The following is a 17,596-nucleotide window of genomic DNA, read 5'->3' on the forward strand; positions in this document are numbered from 1 at the left end:
GCACAGACTAACCCCTGCCTGGATCAGGACATACTTGATATCTGCTTCTCAGCTGGCGTGGCTTCAGAGCGGACCTAGCTCTGAAGCTGATGAATGTGTATGAAAAAAGTGCACTTACTGAGAATCTTCCCTATTCAGGGTAACATGTCATTCTCAAACTGCATAAAAATATTTGAAAATTCATGTTATTATTAGCGCTATTATTATCAAAGGACATTTCGTTAACATTTGAAAGTCCTTCAGCGCACTTGAAGATATATTTGTTTTAGCAACTTATATAATCCCCTCCTGTTTAAAGTTTTGTTTTAAACACATACAATTATCATCTCCTATGCCCCGATTCAGTAAGCACTTAGAAGCGTTCCTATCTTTAACAGCATAGCTAGTCCCGCTAATATCCAGGGAATGGAATTAGAGCTTCAGATATTAGCAAAAAGTAATGCAAATGTGAATTAAGCAACATGGTTTTGAAGTAAGTTGACTGAGGACTTTATATTTCTTAGACTGAATGCGAAAGTTTGACAAAAAAAAAGAATCAAAGCAAGCCTTACTGATATTAATAATTATTAAAAAAGTATATAAAGTTGAATATTTTAGGCTGGTAACTAGAAGGGATTAGGCACTGAAATAACCTTCCAGTAAGGATAGTGAAGAAAAATCCTAATGGCTTTTAGGCAGAGCCATCAGCAGAAATATAATATATATAGTCATATAGAGACAAATATATATATTTCTATATATATGACATCTAGAATAAGCATAGCATTGTTGTTGTTTAGCATGTAAGTCACATTAACTAAGTTGTAGAATAGAACTATTTCCAAGCTAATCAGTCATTTGCACATATCAAATTTATATTTGCACCTTTGTCTTTCCCAGTGTGACACTTCCATACAGTTAACCCTACATCTAACAGGGGATTTTGCTACTGAAAACTCTCACTGCCTCGTGTCTGTGCGGGAACCTACATGGCACGACGTGATAATCTCTGTCCTATATAGTGTCGCAGGTCATATAGACGATAACAAATTGTCATGTGCGGTAACAATTTCAGCCAAAATTTCATGAACGGAACTAGGGGATACGAAGCAGGAATTATTCCTATGACCCAAACGCAGGCTTGTGTTTTTCGGGACAACTCATTTTACTGCTAATGGAGAAAATAAGTAATGCCTAAAGGCAAGGTGCAAGTATTAAAGTGTTAGTTTGAAAGTATTTAACAAAACTGTCCTTTCGTTTTGAATAACTTGAATAAAGTGTTTGAATGACCTCTTCCTAACCAGAAGAGAATATAGAGAAGAAATTAAGCTTTATTGGTAAATTAAAGCCCAAATCCCATGGTTGATGAGAGATATGGTCCGTTTGAAATAGTTACACTTTCAGACTTTCTCTTCTACAATCAGCGGGTGGAGACCAACATAATCCAATTAATTGTAATTCCCTTTTGTGGCACTGGTACAGTGGTGAATGATATAGTAAGTCCATTGAAGTCTTATCTTTGGTCAGATAATCCAAATGGATTCATATTATGAAACAGTCCTTTATAAAAGTTCTGATGAACAGAAGTGTTTTGACTTTAGTGAACCAAAAGATAAATTCTATACAAAATAAAATGTTTTGTCCTTGACATTTACAGAGCTTGTGTATACCTGATTTCATGTAAGAATACTTCTTTCAGCTGGCTTATTTCAAACAGCCTTTCATTAAAAGAAAAAAAGAAAAAAAATCCAGAATTTGTTCTTTGGATGTCCTACGAACTGGTGTGTAAGAACAGAGATTTACGTATACGAGTAATCTTTATTCATGTAAATAGTCCCATTAAAATAAATGTGATTACAGATGTAAGGAATGTAGGTAAACATTTTGAGAAACATTTAAATTTCTATTTTTCTGAGAAAACAATAAACTAATGTTTCATCAATAATCCTTTCAACTTAAACAAATCATATATGTACGTTCCTTTTCAGTATTGCAAGTGGACTAGGGAAATTGCTTAATTTTAGCTCAAGCTTTGATCTATTTACATTTGGAAATCATTTACATAAAGGAAGTCATAATGATCTTTATTGTTTTGTTAATTATTTCCTTTGATTATTGCAACTCAGTCACTGAGGCACAAGCTTATTGTTACTGGGGTCAGTCCCAATAACATATTTGGCTATGTGCAATAAGTAAGGATTTGGTGGTATTCTTATTTTTTGAATTGTTTTTGTACAGACCCTTTCAGTTTAACAACCGCTGGAGACAGGACTGATTTAATGCATCAGCAGGCTGATCCAGTGCTACACATTTTGTGTTGCTCCTTTCCTTTAAACGTGTCCATAGGAAGCCCACGTTACGGCAGGAGTGTTTTCTCTCATAGTATGTTGAAATCTCATATTTACTCAAGGATACCGTGATACCATTTGTGGGAGACAACACACTAGACCATATATTGAGGTCAGATCTTTTCAGAGCGTCTCAAAAATACTTCCCCCCCCCCCCCCCCCCCCCTTTTTTTTTTCCTTAAACTGTCTGGTTGAAATTTAATACAAGGAATTTTTTACCCTTTGGGGTACATTACATATGAAATAATTTATGACCCATGAATCACAAAAAGGCAGTGAATTAGGTTTCAGATAAGTCTGCCAAATATTACAAAACATTGTGTACAGATTTTTGGACTATGAAAAGGCTTTTGACAAGAATGGAAATAGAAGCAGTGTTAGAAACAGCAAGAAGGGGAAGAACAGAAGAGCTATATGACAGAATCCTAAAGCACTCTGAGTTAGTAGTACAATTAAAAAGATAGGAATATGAACATATTTTTGAAGTATGAAAATGGGACAGAGAGTCATTGTCCAATTCCTTTCTGTATTAGATCTTGAGAGCCTTCAATTTATTTAAAATGTAGATCTGTGGACACTGATACACACAATTCTGATAAAAGACCTGACTGTAAATGGAAAAAAAGGAAAGAAACCTCTAAAATTAGATTGCAGAGAAGCTTACTGGAGAGCAATTACACAATAAAAAAAGTTAATAACAGATTTGAAGTCGGAAGGGGGATATTTACCTTGACTAATATATGTATACACAACATATGACTAAGAGAGGAAGATCAAGTCGAAAGCAGAATTCAGAATGGACTTTTAATAGTAAAATGTATCATGAAAAGTAAGTTCCTGAGCTAGGCAAGTATTTGATGTTTGTGTTCTGCAATCTAGGGTACATGAAACAGAAATACTAGCATCCACCTAGAAAATGGAATAAAATCCATTAGCTGGCACAGAGAAATGAGAAAGTCATTAGTCTGGTTCAGAATGAAGAGGGAAGAATAAACAGAAAGAAAAACAAAATAAAGTGTGCTTTAACTACTAGGGAGAAGCTGAAGATACTGCTCAATGAGTAAGTAGAGAGAATTAGATAAAGGACAGAATCTTACCACTGTAAGACAAATGTAATTTTCACTCAGCATAGCAATTTAATTTCTATGAGTTGCAGAAAGTCTGTCCAGCCCCATCCTTGTGCTTGGGCAACCCTGGTGCTCCGAAGCTGAGCAACCTCTACACCGTGGGAGGGTATGAGCTGGGTGGGAATTCCTCCATGCTTGTTCCTTGTCCCTTTCTTTAAACCCTTGGGGGTATCTGAGTACTCCTTTGACCCCGAAGGAAGGAAGAATTTGGCCATGCCTTGCTCAGGCTGTGTATGCCTGCTTCTACTCTTTGTTAACAAGCCACCTCTGAAGGAGTCTCGTGGAAGTATGTTGACTTGTGGACAGGTAGTCTATTTATTCTTAGGGAGCTTCCAGCTGCATTTTGAGGGGAAATATTCTATATTTAAAATCACTCCTTTTCCCATACGGAATAGTTGATTCAACTAAATATAATGAATTTTTAAAGTAGTTTTAATTATAATCCTATTAAAGTAATTATTGCTTCAAATCACAATGATAGAACATAGTAAGTCATAACTAATATTGCTGTCATCTAACCCTGTAGGCAGGTATTGGCAGTAAATGATGTATAAGAGTATCTTAGAGACGATACCTGTTTCTGGCCACCAAAAGTGCTCTCCCTTCGGTACCACTGTATATTTTTATGCTTGCAGTTTCAAACGGCAACCGATAGCATAGAAATTTCTCCGACACAATGGCGTCGCTAGCTGACCACTTTTCTAAACCCTTGAACTACTCTGCATGCTTTCATGATGTACCATTTCTGAACTTCTCGAATGTACTGGATCTTTTTCAGAGAAACAATGAGATAGTTCATCCCTCTCTTACTCTGTGGACTTCTGTGGAATTATGCGAGGATGAATATGACCCAGTGTGCCCAAGTACAGAAAGCTTTTATTTTTCTGGCACAGATTGAGATTTAAGTTAGCAGTACTTGGTTGTTCCAGAATGCCCCCAGGTCAGTGAACTGTCATTCCAGAGAAGTGGAATAAACAGCACTCTGGATGCACATAGAGATGTTCTGCTTTTTAGCTTAAGTTGGTCAGTAATTTGCGCCTGGGTTCCATGGAAATGGGCGCTCCAATAATAAACAAATGCTCACGCATTAAAACACCGTGGCTTAAATTTCTGTTAAAAGGGCATGTTCCTCTAGCAGAGAAGGAGTAATGCACGCAAGCTTTGTTTTGCTGACTATAGCCTTGATAATTCATCTACAGTAGCACTGGACGGATTCAGCAGAAGCAGCTTAGAAATATATTGTATGCAAAAATTAATGATTTACTTAGCTGAATTTTTCTTTGTTTTGTTTAAACACTCTTGGAAGTGAAGTACCATGCACGGAGGGCAGGCAGGACAGTGGACCTCCCAAACCTAGCAAGGGAGAGGGGAAATAGAATTATTTAGCTGGATGAGACTTCACAAAAATCTGGCTGCATGAGGAAAGTATTGCTTTGCATAAGTTGAAACTTCTGCTGTACTATTTAATCAAAGTTCAAGGGATTGTATGCACTTTGGAGTGTGTATATAAAATGCGATGTCAGGACGGGGTTTACTGAGGGGGAGGAAGTTAAGCATCATGTGCCGCATCGCCAAGGGGTGAGCTCCTTGTCATATGATGAGCAAGAGCCTTCACCACCTCACAGCATCCCATTGCTGTGTTGTGGCTGACATCTTTGTGCTCTATTACTGCTCTAAATTGATTGTGATCGCTTTGAAAGAAGCTGTTTGTCCCAGTATAGCAATACCTTGCGATAATTTTGAGCTCACATCATTTCTGGGGTGGTAAGAAGGCTGCTGTCTCTCTGCACTAGTGAGCAGAGAAGCTGTGGCTTGCAAAATGCAAGTACAGCTATCAAACACACATACTGTTCAGTGTATAAATTAATATTTGTGCTGTCAGCCATGAGAGAAGCCCTCAGAAAGGGATTTAGTGGTGAAAGAGTGTGCCGAGGACTTACACAAGTGAAGAAGTTCTGCTTGAGTCTGTTCTTTCTTTTTTTTTTTTTTTTCCTATCAAAGACCATGAATGACCAGCAAATTATTTTTGAAGAATATAACCATAAAAAAAGACAAAAAGGAAAAAAAAAAAAAAAAAAAAAAAGAGGTGTCTTCAAGTTTGAGCAAGAAGAGGAATTGCTCTGGACAGTTTGTCTTTTTCTAGTATGTGCAAGAAGAATTTTCTTTTCCTCTTTCAACCACAGGACTCTTAGAGCTCTCACTAGCAAACTGCCTATTGGGAAGAGTGAATCCAGCAAGTTTCCCAAGATTTCAGTCAACTGGGAATGCATTGTGCACAGCCAGCATTTCTGCAAAGATTTTGATGGGAGGGAAATTGTATGCATCAGTTAACGGTGCTGTGCAGGGCTTTCTCCAGGGAAGATCTCCCTTGGCATATGCGCTGGGCTCTGGGATGGAGACTCTGTTGCTCTGAGGTTTCACACGCTGGAGCTGAGGGTTGGTCGGACCCCAAGTGTCAAAGGTTTCTAGGGGAGTACGGAGGCGGCAGCTCTCGTGCCCGAGTGCCCGCCGTGCAGGGCTTTGCCATCCCAATGCTGCCGTGTGCAGCCGGCAGCAGGGAAACGAAGAAAAAGGCAGCGATGTTAGCAAACGGATTTCGGACTGAGACCCGCTCAAGCACGACTCGCCAGTCTTTAGGAAGTTTGTTGAGGCATAACCTCCATAGCAAACCAGGCGCTGCTAGCTGTGTTTGCAGGAAATTGCTTTCCACATGACTGGGGTCATCCGTGAGCTCACTTACAGGAAGACATAATATCCTAAGTGAAGTAGGACTTCTGAACGTGGTGCTCTGGGATTTAATGGCAGCATGGGCAAAAGACAGAACATAGCTGGGAAAATGCTTGTATAAAGTATCTTAAAAGAAAAATGAACGAGCAGTGCTCTCAGATAACTGCATTTTGCTTCCAGAGAGTAGTCTACAGACCAGGCAGGGCATGTGGTTAGAGGAACCACATCCATTTTCTTTCAAAACTGAGATCTCTGTACTCTGCATTGCCTGGGTAAATTTTCCTGTTTTCTTTTTTTTCTTCTTTTTCTTTTTTTTTTTTTTCTTTCATCTGACATTTCCATAGATTACTTTCTTCTTTTTTGAATGAGGACAACCTTATGATGTTGTGCTTAAACCAAAGATGAACTCCTGCAGACATTTGGTTCTGCCGCAAGCGCCATTAAAAATGTGTATTGCTGAAAAGGCTGATTTACTAAGAATAATAACATAATAAAACACACATTCCCTTCACAAATGTATTGTATATCGATTTTTTTAAACTAATAACCTTGACAGGTGCCCACACTATTTTTTTTTTTTTTCCTTAATGTGGTCTTTATATTTTCAGCCTGAGTATTAGCATAAATTTTATGGGATTTTCTGGGCATATTTGTGTCTGTATCTAAGATATATGATATCAACTGGCAGTGATGGTTGAACTAATCAAATACTACTGACAAGTTAAAGCAAATTTTTAGGACTGTGAGATTTTGAGCATCTTCCCAGATACAGTATCTCCTGACTGAAAGCAGTCCTTGACTGTCAAGTTTAGAATACCAGATTTGGGACTTAATCTTTATGTAAGCAAAACACCCCAATAAGAAATATGTCTGAGTAAAGCCAAAAAGTCAGGTCCTCCCCTTAAACCTAGTCTGAAATGTGTATGTTTGTTTATGGCCCCATCACCATGGTATGTGAGCGATTCCAACCAGTGGGAACCAAAAGAGAGTCTTGCACTGAATGGACTTCTATTTTCTTTTTAATGGTTTTGGGTTTGGTTTTTTTTTTTTTTGGACTTGGCATTTGTTCCTTCTAGCAAACATTTTTAAAAACTCTCTTATTGCTAGAGGGAAAATTGACACCCTTTGCTTTCACGATGATACATTCCTAACACGTTTCCTTGAAGAGCTGGAAATGGTGCAAAAATCTGGTAAGATAAGTCTCTATAAAGCCTTAGAAGTCAAGCATTCCACTTTAGACATTTAAGACAAATGCATGGCAAAAACAAGTTGTTTTTTTTTTAAGGTTTCTACTTAAAGTTCTGTGCCAAAGCTACAGTACTTATACATTTTCTAAATGTGTTTTAAGCAATAAGTTGTACAACATTTTTAGAACATGTGTTAAGCTATTTCTCTAAGAATGAAGCTCTTAACAAAACATAAGCACTCTGCATGAGATCTTAGCAGCAAAGTGCTTAAAAGATAAAGTAAGAATTGGTACCATGGGAAGAACACCAGCTGTAGAGCACACAGGTCCATTATGAGAAGTATGGTAGTGGGTAGGGAGAAAATGATTTAATCAGGAGTAAAACCAATTTTATTATAAGGGCACGCAGGGGGTGTGGCACCATAGTGAGAGGGACATTTCAAAATATCTGACAGATTTCAACAATGTGAAAACCCACCCTGTTCTTTAAAGTGACAGTAAACCCCATCAGGTCTCTCTTTTTGATGCTATTGTTAACAGTTGACTGTTTAAAGCTGGCCTGCTAAGATGCTGTCGATCTAGTTCAATAGTGTGTGGCAAAATAAAAGGCTAATTGTTGAAATACGATCAATCAAATATGATCTCAGAGTCTAAAGAAGATCCCCTCTGGTAACTCATTTGAGATCAAATCATTACTTTTATGATTGAGGTAATTCAATGGGAAGGAAAAGGAAAAAAAAGGAAAAAAAAAAAAGAAAAAGAAAAAAAAAAGAGGCTTGAAACCAAAGAAGCAAGCAAGACAACTAAATGAAATGCATAAGTCTGCCTTTGTTCCAGCTTTGTCTCACATTACTCCAAGTTAAGGAATTGGGTCCATTCCTTTATTTGTATACATTTCCTGAATTCAGAAATTTAAAAAGCATTTAATAACATTTATTAAATAACAGTTGAAAGACAACTCCATTTCGAATAAGATTTTCTGTCCAAAAGTAAACTCTAGAGTGAGAAAACTATTGCATTAAAGTACCAGGGATCTGGAGTTGTGGGTGTCCATGTGTCTCCAATAATTTTACCATTTTGTTTAACAACAGTTCAATAAAGAGGCTGCTCTTCAAGCCAGCTGAATTGCTAAACATGAAATTTCAGTGACATTTAGTAAAACATTTCAGGATTATGTTGCTGCAAATTAAATTTGTTCAGTAGTTTTCATGGTTGGCCCCTGATTTGCATTCAGACTGAAATTTTCTACAAAAGAGAATCATAGCACAAGTGAAAAAAAAAACAAAAACGAAACGAACTCCATTTTTGGAGTAACAGAACTTGGAGAAAGTGTGTGTCATTTTAATTTGGACTAATAAGGATTTGCACTTTCCTTGAGTTTTATATGGATTATGATCTCACTGTTTATTATGTTCTAACAGTATCACACTACTAGAATTAAAAAGAAAAAAACGAAACCAAAGAAAAATAGAATAATCATCCAATCTCGTTTTATTTTTATTAGAAACTCTATTTTAGCATTTAGTTTCTTTTATATTTAAATTCCTTAGCTCAGTCAAGCTTCAAAAGAAAACATTTTTTTTTTGTTTGCAAAACAGTTTTGTAAGCACTTGTGGTTTGTCTTTAGCGTGTTATCATTTTTGACAGCTTTGCATAGCCTAGGTAGGCCAACAGGGGTCTGTCTAATATTGTTGCTGGGCAAATCGTCCTCCCAGAGATGAAAACCAAACAAAATATTTTTGAAGCAGTAAGAAGGAATTAATATCCTTTCTCTCGCAGTACTCTATTCCTTGCTGACATTACATTCAGGCAAAAAAAGGAGGAAAGCGTTACCCATTATTCCCTTGTACATAGCAAGGCTAACACATGTAAAGCAATAACTCATTTTCTATTGCCATGTTTAGCATATGTCTCCTGTTGGCTCAGCAAGGCCTTTAGGCCGGTCCCTTGAGCCGGCCATCGTTGGCAACTCTTAGCCCCTCGGCCTCAAAACCAAATAGCTTTGAATCATGTTGAGCTGTGATGCTAATTTTCACACTGATGCATTATGGGAATAAATGTATCTGACATACTGTGTCAATGGTACTGTCTCTTTGTGTCTCTTGTTTTTTGTTAGCTGCATTCCTACAGATGGTATTCCATTGAAAATGTTCTCTTCCTACAAAAAAAAAAAAAAAAGAAAAAAAAAAAGAAAAAAAACCCATGCACAGCACCAAACCTCTAGGTGCAGAAGGCTGTTAACGGTTGCTGATGATAGTAGGCAAACATTAACATAATAATTAGTGTCTTGTAATTGTTTCATTAAAACCAGTTGTTCCATTTCTCCTCGTGTTTTCCCAGAAGAGAAGCTGAATTTGGACGACAGCCAGTGGGAGGACATCCACGTTGTCACCGGAGCACTCAAGATGTTTTTCAGAGAGCTGCCTGAGCCGCTGTTCCCATACTGCTTCTTTGAACAGTTTGTGGAGGCGATAAGTAAGTACATCAGATACAGTAGAAGCTAGTGAAATAGCCTGTTATATAAAAATAATAATAAACTTAAAAAATAGAAGCACAGAGGCATCTCAGATCTGACTTACCTTCCATTATCCGTGATCCTGTCTTTTTATTGTTTTTTTGACTGCCTTTTATCTGCTACAGCATTTAGTTATTTAACCGGAGGAAAAAAAAAAATCAAATTATTGATCTATAAATTTTGTATATGCGATTTAACTGTAGTGCCTAAAATGGTTTAGGAAAGGAATTAAAATGTGTATGTATTCAAAATATGCTAGGCTGATAATCCATATATCCCCAAACACAGGAGAGAGACTAATAATTGTGAATCATGTTAGAAGGGGCTGTCTTTATGTTAATCAGAATGAATGTTTTGTTCCACAAGGTTGCAGACTCTTGCCTTGCAGTGATCACAAAAAGAATGCAAAAACATTCATGTTCTCATTTTCGTATCTACCTTTGCTCTATTATTTTATTTTGTTTTTAAAGTTGGCAGGCATCAAAAGTATTTTCAAAGTCCAAGGCATTTATTGTTACCTGTCTCTGTGGTTTGTGTGCTGCAGACCCTCTCTGTATTTAATATATGCAGGTGCATTTTGTAAAACTGTATCGGCTTGGAAAAACTTGACTAAAAAACAGAGTGATTTGGGGGTTTACTCCCATTGGAAAGTGTGTGTGGGGGGGAGGGATAGCTTAAAGGGAAAAAGCCTAGTAGGAGATTAATTAAAGGTCCAATAGAAAAAAATCTCTAGGAAAAAAACGAAACCCAATAAAGTACTTAGCGCTGTGTTTTCTGAATGATGGGCACGCATATTTGCCATTACTGTTAATGAGAGCTGTGTGTGCACATGCGCAGCTGTCAGAGACTATGAAACCCTTAATGTACGGCTCACTTTGATTTTATATTCATAAGAGTCTTTAGTTCAACTAAAGCTTTTCAAGACCCAGCATCAGATATAATGAGGTTAAATACATCTCACAAGATCCTTCCCTTCTCGGTTATTTAGAGATGCAGTGCAGTTAAATACACAACATAAAGAAATGCATTACCTGAAAGTTTACTCTTGGCAGCTCACTTTCTTCTCCTTTCAAAGCACATGGAAACTAGATGGAGAACATCATCTCTCGAGTTTAAGTTCCTGTTGCACAGTCTCTGTAGTGCCAAGAGGGGAAAAACAAAAATGAATTTCTTACTGTTCAGCCCAGTTTCTGCGACGCATTGCGGTAAGATTCTCATTGAGGCACCACCACTTGAACATGCCCTTCAGGTGGTTCTCCATCTGCCTGCTACGTCCTCTTGGAAAGGAGGAGATGCGGTGCCTTAAGCGGATGCAGTCAGTTCACGGGGCACAGCCTGACATGCCCTTCGCATCTCTTCTTATGCACCTTATTCTGCAGATGAGTGTTTAATACCTATCCTCTGCCATTATCACTTTCTCTTCCTGATAGTCCACCATCAGACTGGTCGTCTGGGGTGAAATACAGTCTTCCTCCCCCTTATCGCTACTTTTCATTGCCCTTTGGTGTACGCTTTGGCTGAGCAAGCACTATTACGTTCTGAAGAACATTATCAGGACACCATGGTCTCATCCTTCGTGCTGTCTTCTGCTCTCATCCTCTCTGCTAGTGTCCAAGTCAGGGTGATTTGAAATATTTTGGTGGCCCAGTGGGGAGGTTTTTGATAGTAAAAATAACAGGTAACCGGTAATAGGCTTGCGAATTAAGAGTTTGAAAGCATGTCGGGAAGAGACTGTCTGCTAAAGCATTAATATTCATGAGTGAGAAATTAATGTCCCTTTCTGCTATTTGAACTATTATTAATTCTTATTATGATTTTGAGAGCCATTATACACATTGATAGGCTAATGAACAGTCATTTATAGAGGGATTTTAAGACAGTTTATTCCTAGGAAGAAAATGCTAGCACTCTAAGACATGCTTTGCACTATTTCAAAACCCTAATTCTTGTTGCTTGCTTTACTGCACATCAGGGTGATTTCTACCTAATCCAACAGTCTAAAGTAATCTACGATTTCCAATCAATCTTCTCTTTATTTGGCCTTTACTGCCATAGTATCTACAAATCCGTGTTCTTACCAAGTCTACTTAAAAAACATCTATAAACAACAATTAGGTATTTTCAGTGGTTTCGGAGCTCTTCTGTATGTTAATAATCCTGAGGCAAAGTAGAAAATCTCTTTTCTTCAATATCATTTCCATTGCAGCTGGTTCTTTGGCTACTTTGTGCTAATTACTCTGCCTGGTCAGTACTAGCTGCTAGAACATTTCCCTTCTTCTTCAGGCTGTTGTGAAAAACAGGTTCTTGTATCTCTGTCTTTTCTGCCCATTCTTCAAAAATGGGAATTATTGTCATGCGGGGCGTGGGTGAGCAGTACAGTTAGAAGGAACACTTAATAATGTCGTAAATTAACCAACGTGATGATGGCTAGGGAAAAGGTAATTAGGACACATTCCCACACTGCCATGATTATGATTATATCCTCTGTCCGGCACTGAGCACCCCTTAGTCAGAGCCATACATTTGGTAAGTAACATGAAGTGGTCTAAAAACCTATCTGTAGTAGGTAGTAACAAGTTACCAATAATATTCCTTGGGGATTTAATCATTTAGCTTGAAGTTTCAGGAGGAATGAGTACCCAAGAGGTGCCACGGACTCCTTATGCTTATGCTATTTTAAAGATTATGTGAAGAAAAAAATCCATAGCAAGCTTAGTATTACTTTTCCTGGATGATGCCGTTTTAATTAACATCTCTATTATGTGCATGGGAACAAAATTTTGCACTACTGTGTATTAGGCAAAGTGCTTGCTCTCCACCTTCAATTTCCCCTATAAATAACTTTAGATATAGCCGTAATATTATAACAATTTAGATATGACCAGAACATTAGAAGATAATTCAGGGCATTATAGAATCTCAGAATTCTGCTTGCCAGGCTGAAGCTGGATAATTACTGTCCATATAGCTTATATCGGAGAATTTATAAATTATAAACGGAAGGCCACAAGACCTCTGACCTAATACTAATTTTGTTTCTTAGGATTTGGAAAGCAGTTTTTTTCAAGGACTTTGTCTAATATATTACTGGCCAGTCATTTTGTGGTATTTTGGATGAAATATGCACTTCTAAAGTGTGCCCAAATGCTGCTATGAAGTCAGGTTCAGCCACACTTAAATTACTTAGCACCGCAAATAGTTCTATTGATTTTCTGGAAGATCAACAGACGTGGTTCAACAGATTGTCTGCAAGTAAAATTGTGCTTCATGTGAGTAAGGTGGTAGAAGTGCCAATAACTGAAACACTTAATCACCTTATTTACAGAATTCAACCCGCATGGCCATACAAACTTATGCCAGGACTTCAGCCACTGAAACAAAAAGATGTTAAGAAATATTAGCAGGTAAATGTGTTAGTTGATTATAAATCTTTATTTTAATTGAACTAGTTTTCTTGAAAGGTCTCAGGCAGAAAACATAGGAAAAAAGAAATTTTTCTACTACAGTCTTCTGTGCAATGATGGCTGATATCCATAGCATAGGAAATATTCAAATACCGACCAGTCCGTCCAGATCTTTTGAGCTGGAGAAAGCTGTAGAGACTGTGCATCCGTATAGACAGTGCATCTGTCCAACTGCAGTTACAAAAAAAAACCCCACTGATATTCCACAAAGGAAAATTCCACCCAGTTCCCAAAGCTGCAACATCTGTCTCTGGTTTGGGAGGCTTGACTTCAGGTCTTTGATTTTCTCTGCAACAGGTTGGAAAGATTACTACATTAGAAAGACTTTTTCAATGAGATCTAGTGCTTATGCCTTCATTTCAGTTCCTTATCTCTAATATGAATTTAATAGGTGTCACATAAGTACCATAGATAAATAGGTGATTTATTGTTTAAAATGCACACACAGAGACAGATGCCTATGTATGTATATACTCTAAATAGAAATCCTTTTGCCAGAATTATGATTCTTCCGCAGGCAGTTTTCTGAATGAAGGTATCTGTTACTTCTGTGGCTTTCCCACTTAAGGCAGATGAATACAGGAATGAGATTTTTTAAAAAAAAAATGTAGTGTGGAATATTCAAGTGGAATATTGAAGCAGAACACACAACCTAATATGAGATATCTCATCAGACCTCAGTATGAAGAACAGAAAACATGGGACCACATCAGCGACCAAGTCCCTGGAGAAGGGACAGCGTTTGTAGGGCACCAGATCTCATTAGCATACATGGTTCAGGTCCTGGCAATCCCCCACAGGATCAAGGCTCCCCAGACACTTAGGCAAAGTAATCCCCCATCTCTGGAACTCAAGCTTTCCAGCCCTGGCAGAAAAGGAAGCATTTCTCTGCACAGGGAGAAGTAGAGCCATAGGCACCTAAAGTTCTTCGAAGGCCACAATCACAGCATCTAATTAGCTTATACACCTCCAGGGATAGATGACAGCTGAATAAAGTTTTTCAGAATTATAATGGTGAATTTAAGTGCCTAGACACTATCTAAGGTCCACATTAGATACTCATATAATTTTTGTTTTTTCAAGAGCTGGATTTCTTTTTTTTTTTTTTTTTTTTTTTTTTTTTTTTGATTGCTCTGATAGACCATTAACACTTTTTTCAACTGATTTCACACATATCCTTTCGATATATCAATTAGGGTCTCCTGGTGCATGCTAAGCAGAATTCACAAAGTCGTTCCTCTCAATCCTATCATGTTATGTGTTACCCTACTATATGGAAACTGAAGATGGTTATTTAGCATCTTACACATGATATAGAGTTTTATAACTTTATCATTATTGAAAGATGTTAGATAAAAAAATTATTACAGTTTTGCTGTTATGAGATACTGGTCATTACTGGTCTTGTCTGACAAAATCTATGATAATAACATAGCAAAGCAATAAACTCTTCTTTCATGAGAATGATAAACTTTTTTTAAACCCACAAAAGCTAGCAGTGCTATCAGTAGTTGTCAGTCCTCTCCATGCTGGTCAGTTGTCGTCATCTCCAGGATGGCTGGCATCAGTAAAAAGCTCTTCTCTGAGCTTGGGCTCTAGTCCTGTTTCAGAAAGGTCCCCCAAGAAGTCGCTGCCTGTGTGGCTTGAGACAACATGTTGCAGAAACTCATGTTTACCTGGTCAATGATCACGCTTTGGTCTTCAGCAGGCCGTAGCATATTTTGCACTGAATAATGCAACTTTTGAGGAGTTTGCACGGAAGCTGTCTGCACCAAAATCAGGCAAAAAACTGTGTCAGGAGGCAATAAACAAATCTAGTCATCGATACATAATCATGATCGAAGAACAGAGCTACATTGGTTGAAAACATAGTGTAGCAAGGACCTGCTCTGAACTACTGTGCAGTGTTGTGAAAATAGTAGCTGGGAAACAGAAAGGAAGTAAATACATTCATTTATTCTGACAGTCATAACATCCTTGTATCATCTTGGTGGAAAGTTACAAAAGATGTCTAAAGAGATTTTCAAAAGACATCTCAAGAAACCTCACTCGAGGCTTACAAAGAACAAGGCTCAAGGCCAACTCGTCTTGGAAAGACAAGTCAGCATATTGCACTGTAAGAAATCCATGACAGTCTCTTAACATCATCACGTAATAGGTTCCTGAGAAACCAAATCTTATCAGTCTCTGGCATTATGCAAATTTCTGTCATAATCTCAATCTGTGGGCTTCGAGTCCTAATCAAACTGCCTTCAGATTCACAGTTGGCGAGCCTCCTATTGAAATCGTTTTCCTATCTTCCATTTACTTGTCCAACGAAGTTTTGGGGCTTGGCATGGCATCAGGAAGCCTCAATTTCATGTGAACACGGTGATTTATAAACAAATCCAAGGTTACCACAATATATCTCAAATAATAAATCATTATTAATACCTTTTTTGGCCAAATCAAAGTATCAGAAGGCAGTAGAAATCCATAAACTGAATGTGAACAGAACAAAAAATGTGTAGAAACAAGAAACATTCAAAAGTCAAGGGGCAACTCTTTAAAAGATTTCTTAAAAAAAGGAATGATTTTGTGGGTAGTGTAATCTCAAGGATAACCATCCATGTAATTTTATGAATATGTCTATGGTATAGCTGTAGACATATGTATTCTCCCAAGCACAATAACACTAACAATAATAACAACAGCTCATTCAGGAAGTGGTATGAGGTATTTTCAGTGGAGATGATTGAAAACTATTAGATCCATTTTGGAAAGCTCTTTGAAAACTTACCTGGAAAGCTGTGTGAAATTCCAGTTCAATAATGATTAACTGATATTGGAATAGAAAGGAAAAAAACCTCACTTTTTAGAAGAGATGCTAAAATTATATAGGCTACAGAGAGACTAGAAGGGAAGGATTCTAATCTATAGGTGTTAACAAAATGCAGACAAAAAAGCATATATGATCATCCTGAGTGAAAACACTAAGTAAAAAAAAAAAAAAAAAAGAAAAAAAAGATGACAAAGTGCAGTTTAAACTAAAGAACTATATTTCACAAGAGAGATGTAGAAACTGGCTACAAACCTATTTAAGCTGTGACATTCCCGACCATCAAAGCTACCATGTTCTAGCACAGTGTCCACTCAAATTCGAGGCAGGAGGAACACATACCTCCACCGAAGATGTAAATGGAGGCTGTCATGTTTATAATAGCAGCAAACTGGTACCTAAAGAGGTTCATTCCAGGCTTTTTGTTCCCAGGAGGTGTCAAGGAACAATATGCCCCAGTAACCTCCTAGTTCTCTTGCAATGACCTTCCCTTCACAGTTGCGAACAGTTTCTGCTCAACAGCATTTTTAAATAGATCTTTCCAGGCCTGGAAGCAACTGTTTTAGGAAAAAAAAAAAAAAAAAAAAAAATTGGAGGGCATGTCTATGAATAGATTTTTTCTTTTGAGATGGAAATAAAGGGCATTGAAAAGAAAATTAGTGGGTAAAACATTTTCTCCTTTTTTTTGCTTAGAAAGTTTTAACTAAGTTGTTGGAAGGCAAATGAAAAGAAAATCTACGGACAAAGGTTTAGCTCCTCTGCAGGGCTTTGCTCTGTGGAGGAAGCCCAGGTAACACCTGACCACAGCGAGCCTGACTCTAGAATAACTTTGCCTTTTTTTTTTTTAATAAACATTAGCATCTGCCCTTAAAACACGATATGTTGTAATATTTACTAATCCTTTCCTTCTGTTAGCACACAATTCTGTTGGGCTACAAAGAGCACTTCATAAAGCTCTTAGATGTGCACTGAAATAATATTTAAACTAGGGTTTTTCCCCCTGTGACCTTTACCTAACACAGTGTTCCAGTGACACTATCAAATCAGTTAATTTACCTTCAAATCAGTTAATCTACCTTTCGAGGAAAAGAGGAGAATCTGAGGAACCTCACTGAAAGGGTTACACCAGTGATGAAAATTGCCTTAATAATAAAGGAACAGAAAAACTGTATAATTTGGTCTTATAAATGTGGTAGAGGCTTTACAATTATCATCAAAGGAAATGAAAAAGTTTTTAAAGAATTTGCACTTAGATTTTGCTGTCATGCAAAAGTTTGGGCAGGAGGGACATATTCTCCCCCAGCTCAGTCTTTTTTGTTATTATAGTTATAATTTTTTTAGCATAGTGGAAATTTTATTGCGGATGCCTGGCCTGTCTCTTAACTCATGCTAATTATATTCATAATTAAATGTTAAACAAGAATTGACTAGG

At 37.4% G+C, this 17,596-nt stretch overlaps 1 protein-coding gene across 2 annotated transcripts in view; it reads left to right on the forward strand.

Moving 5' to 3' along the window:
• Positions 1-17,596, forward strand: part of ARHGAP15 (Rho GTPase activating protein 15) — a 333,201-nt gene that overhangs the window by 260,463 nt on the left and 55,142 nt on the right. For both annotated transcript variants that reach the window (XM_075757250.1, XM_075757251.1), the window contains one exon: positions 9,708-9,842. In XM_075757250.1, the coding sequence (XP_075613365.1) occupies positions 9,708-9,842 (135 nt within the window). The remainder of the gene's footprint in view (positions 1-9,707; positions 9,843-17,596) is intronic.

The sequence above is a fragment of the Balearica regulorum genome, chromosome 6 (genome assembly GCF_011004875.1).
Source record: "Balearica regulorum gibbericeps isolate bBalReg1 chromosome 6, bBalReg1.pri, whole genome shotgun sequence".
NCBI classification, from domain to species: Eukaryota; Metazoa; Chordata; class Aves; order Gruiformes; family Gruidae; genus Balearica; species Balearica regulorum.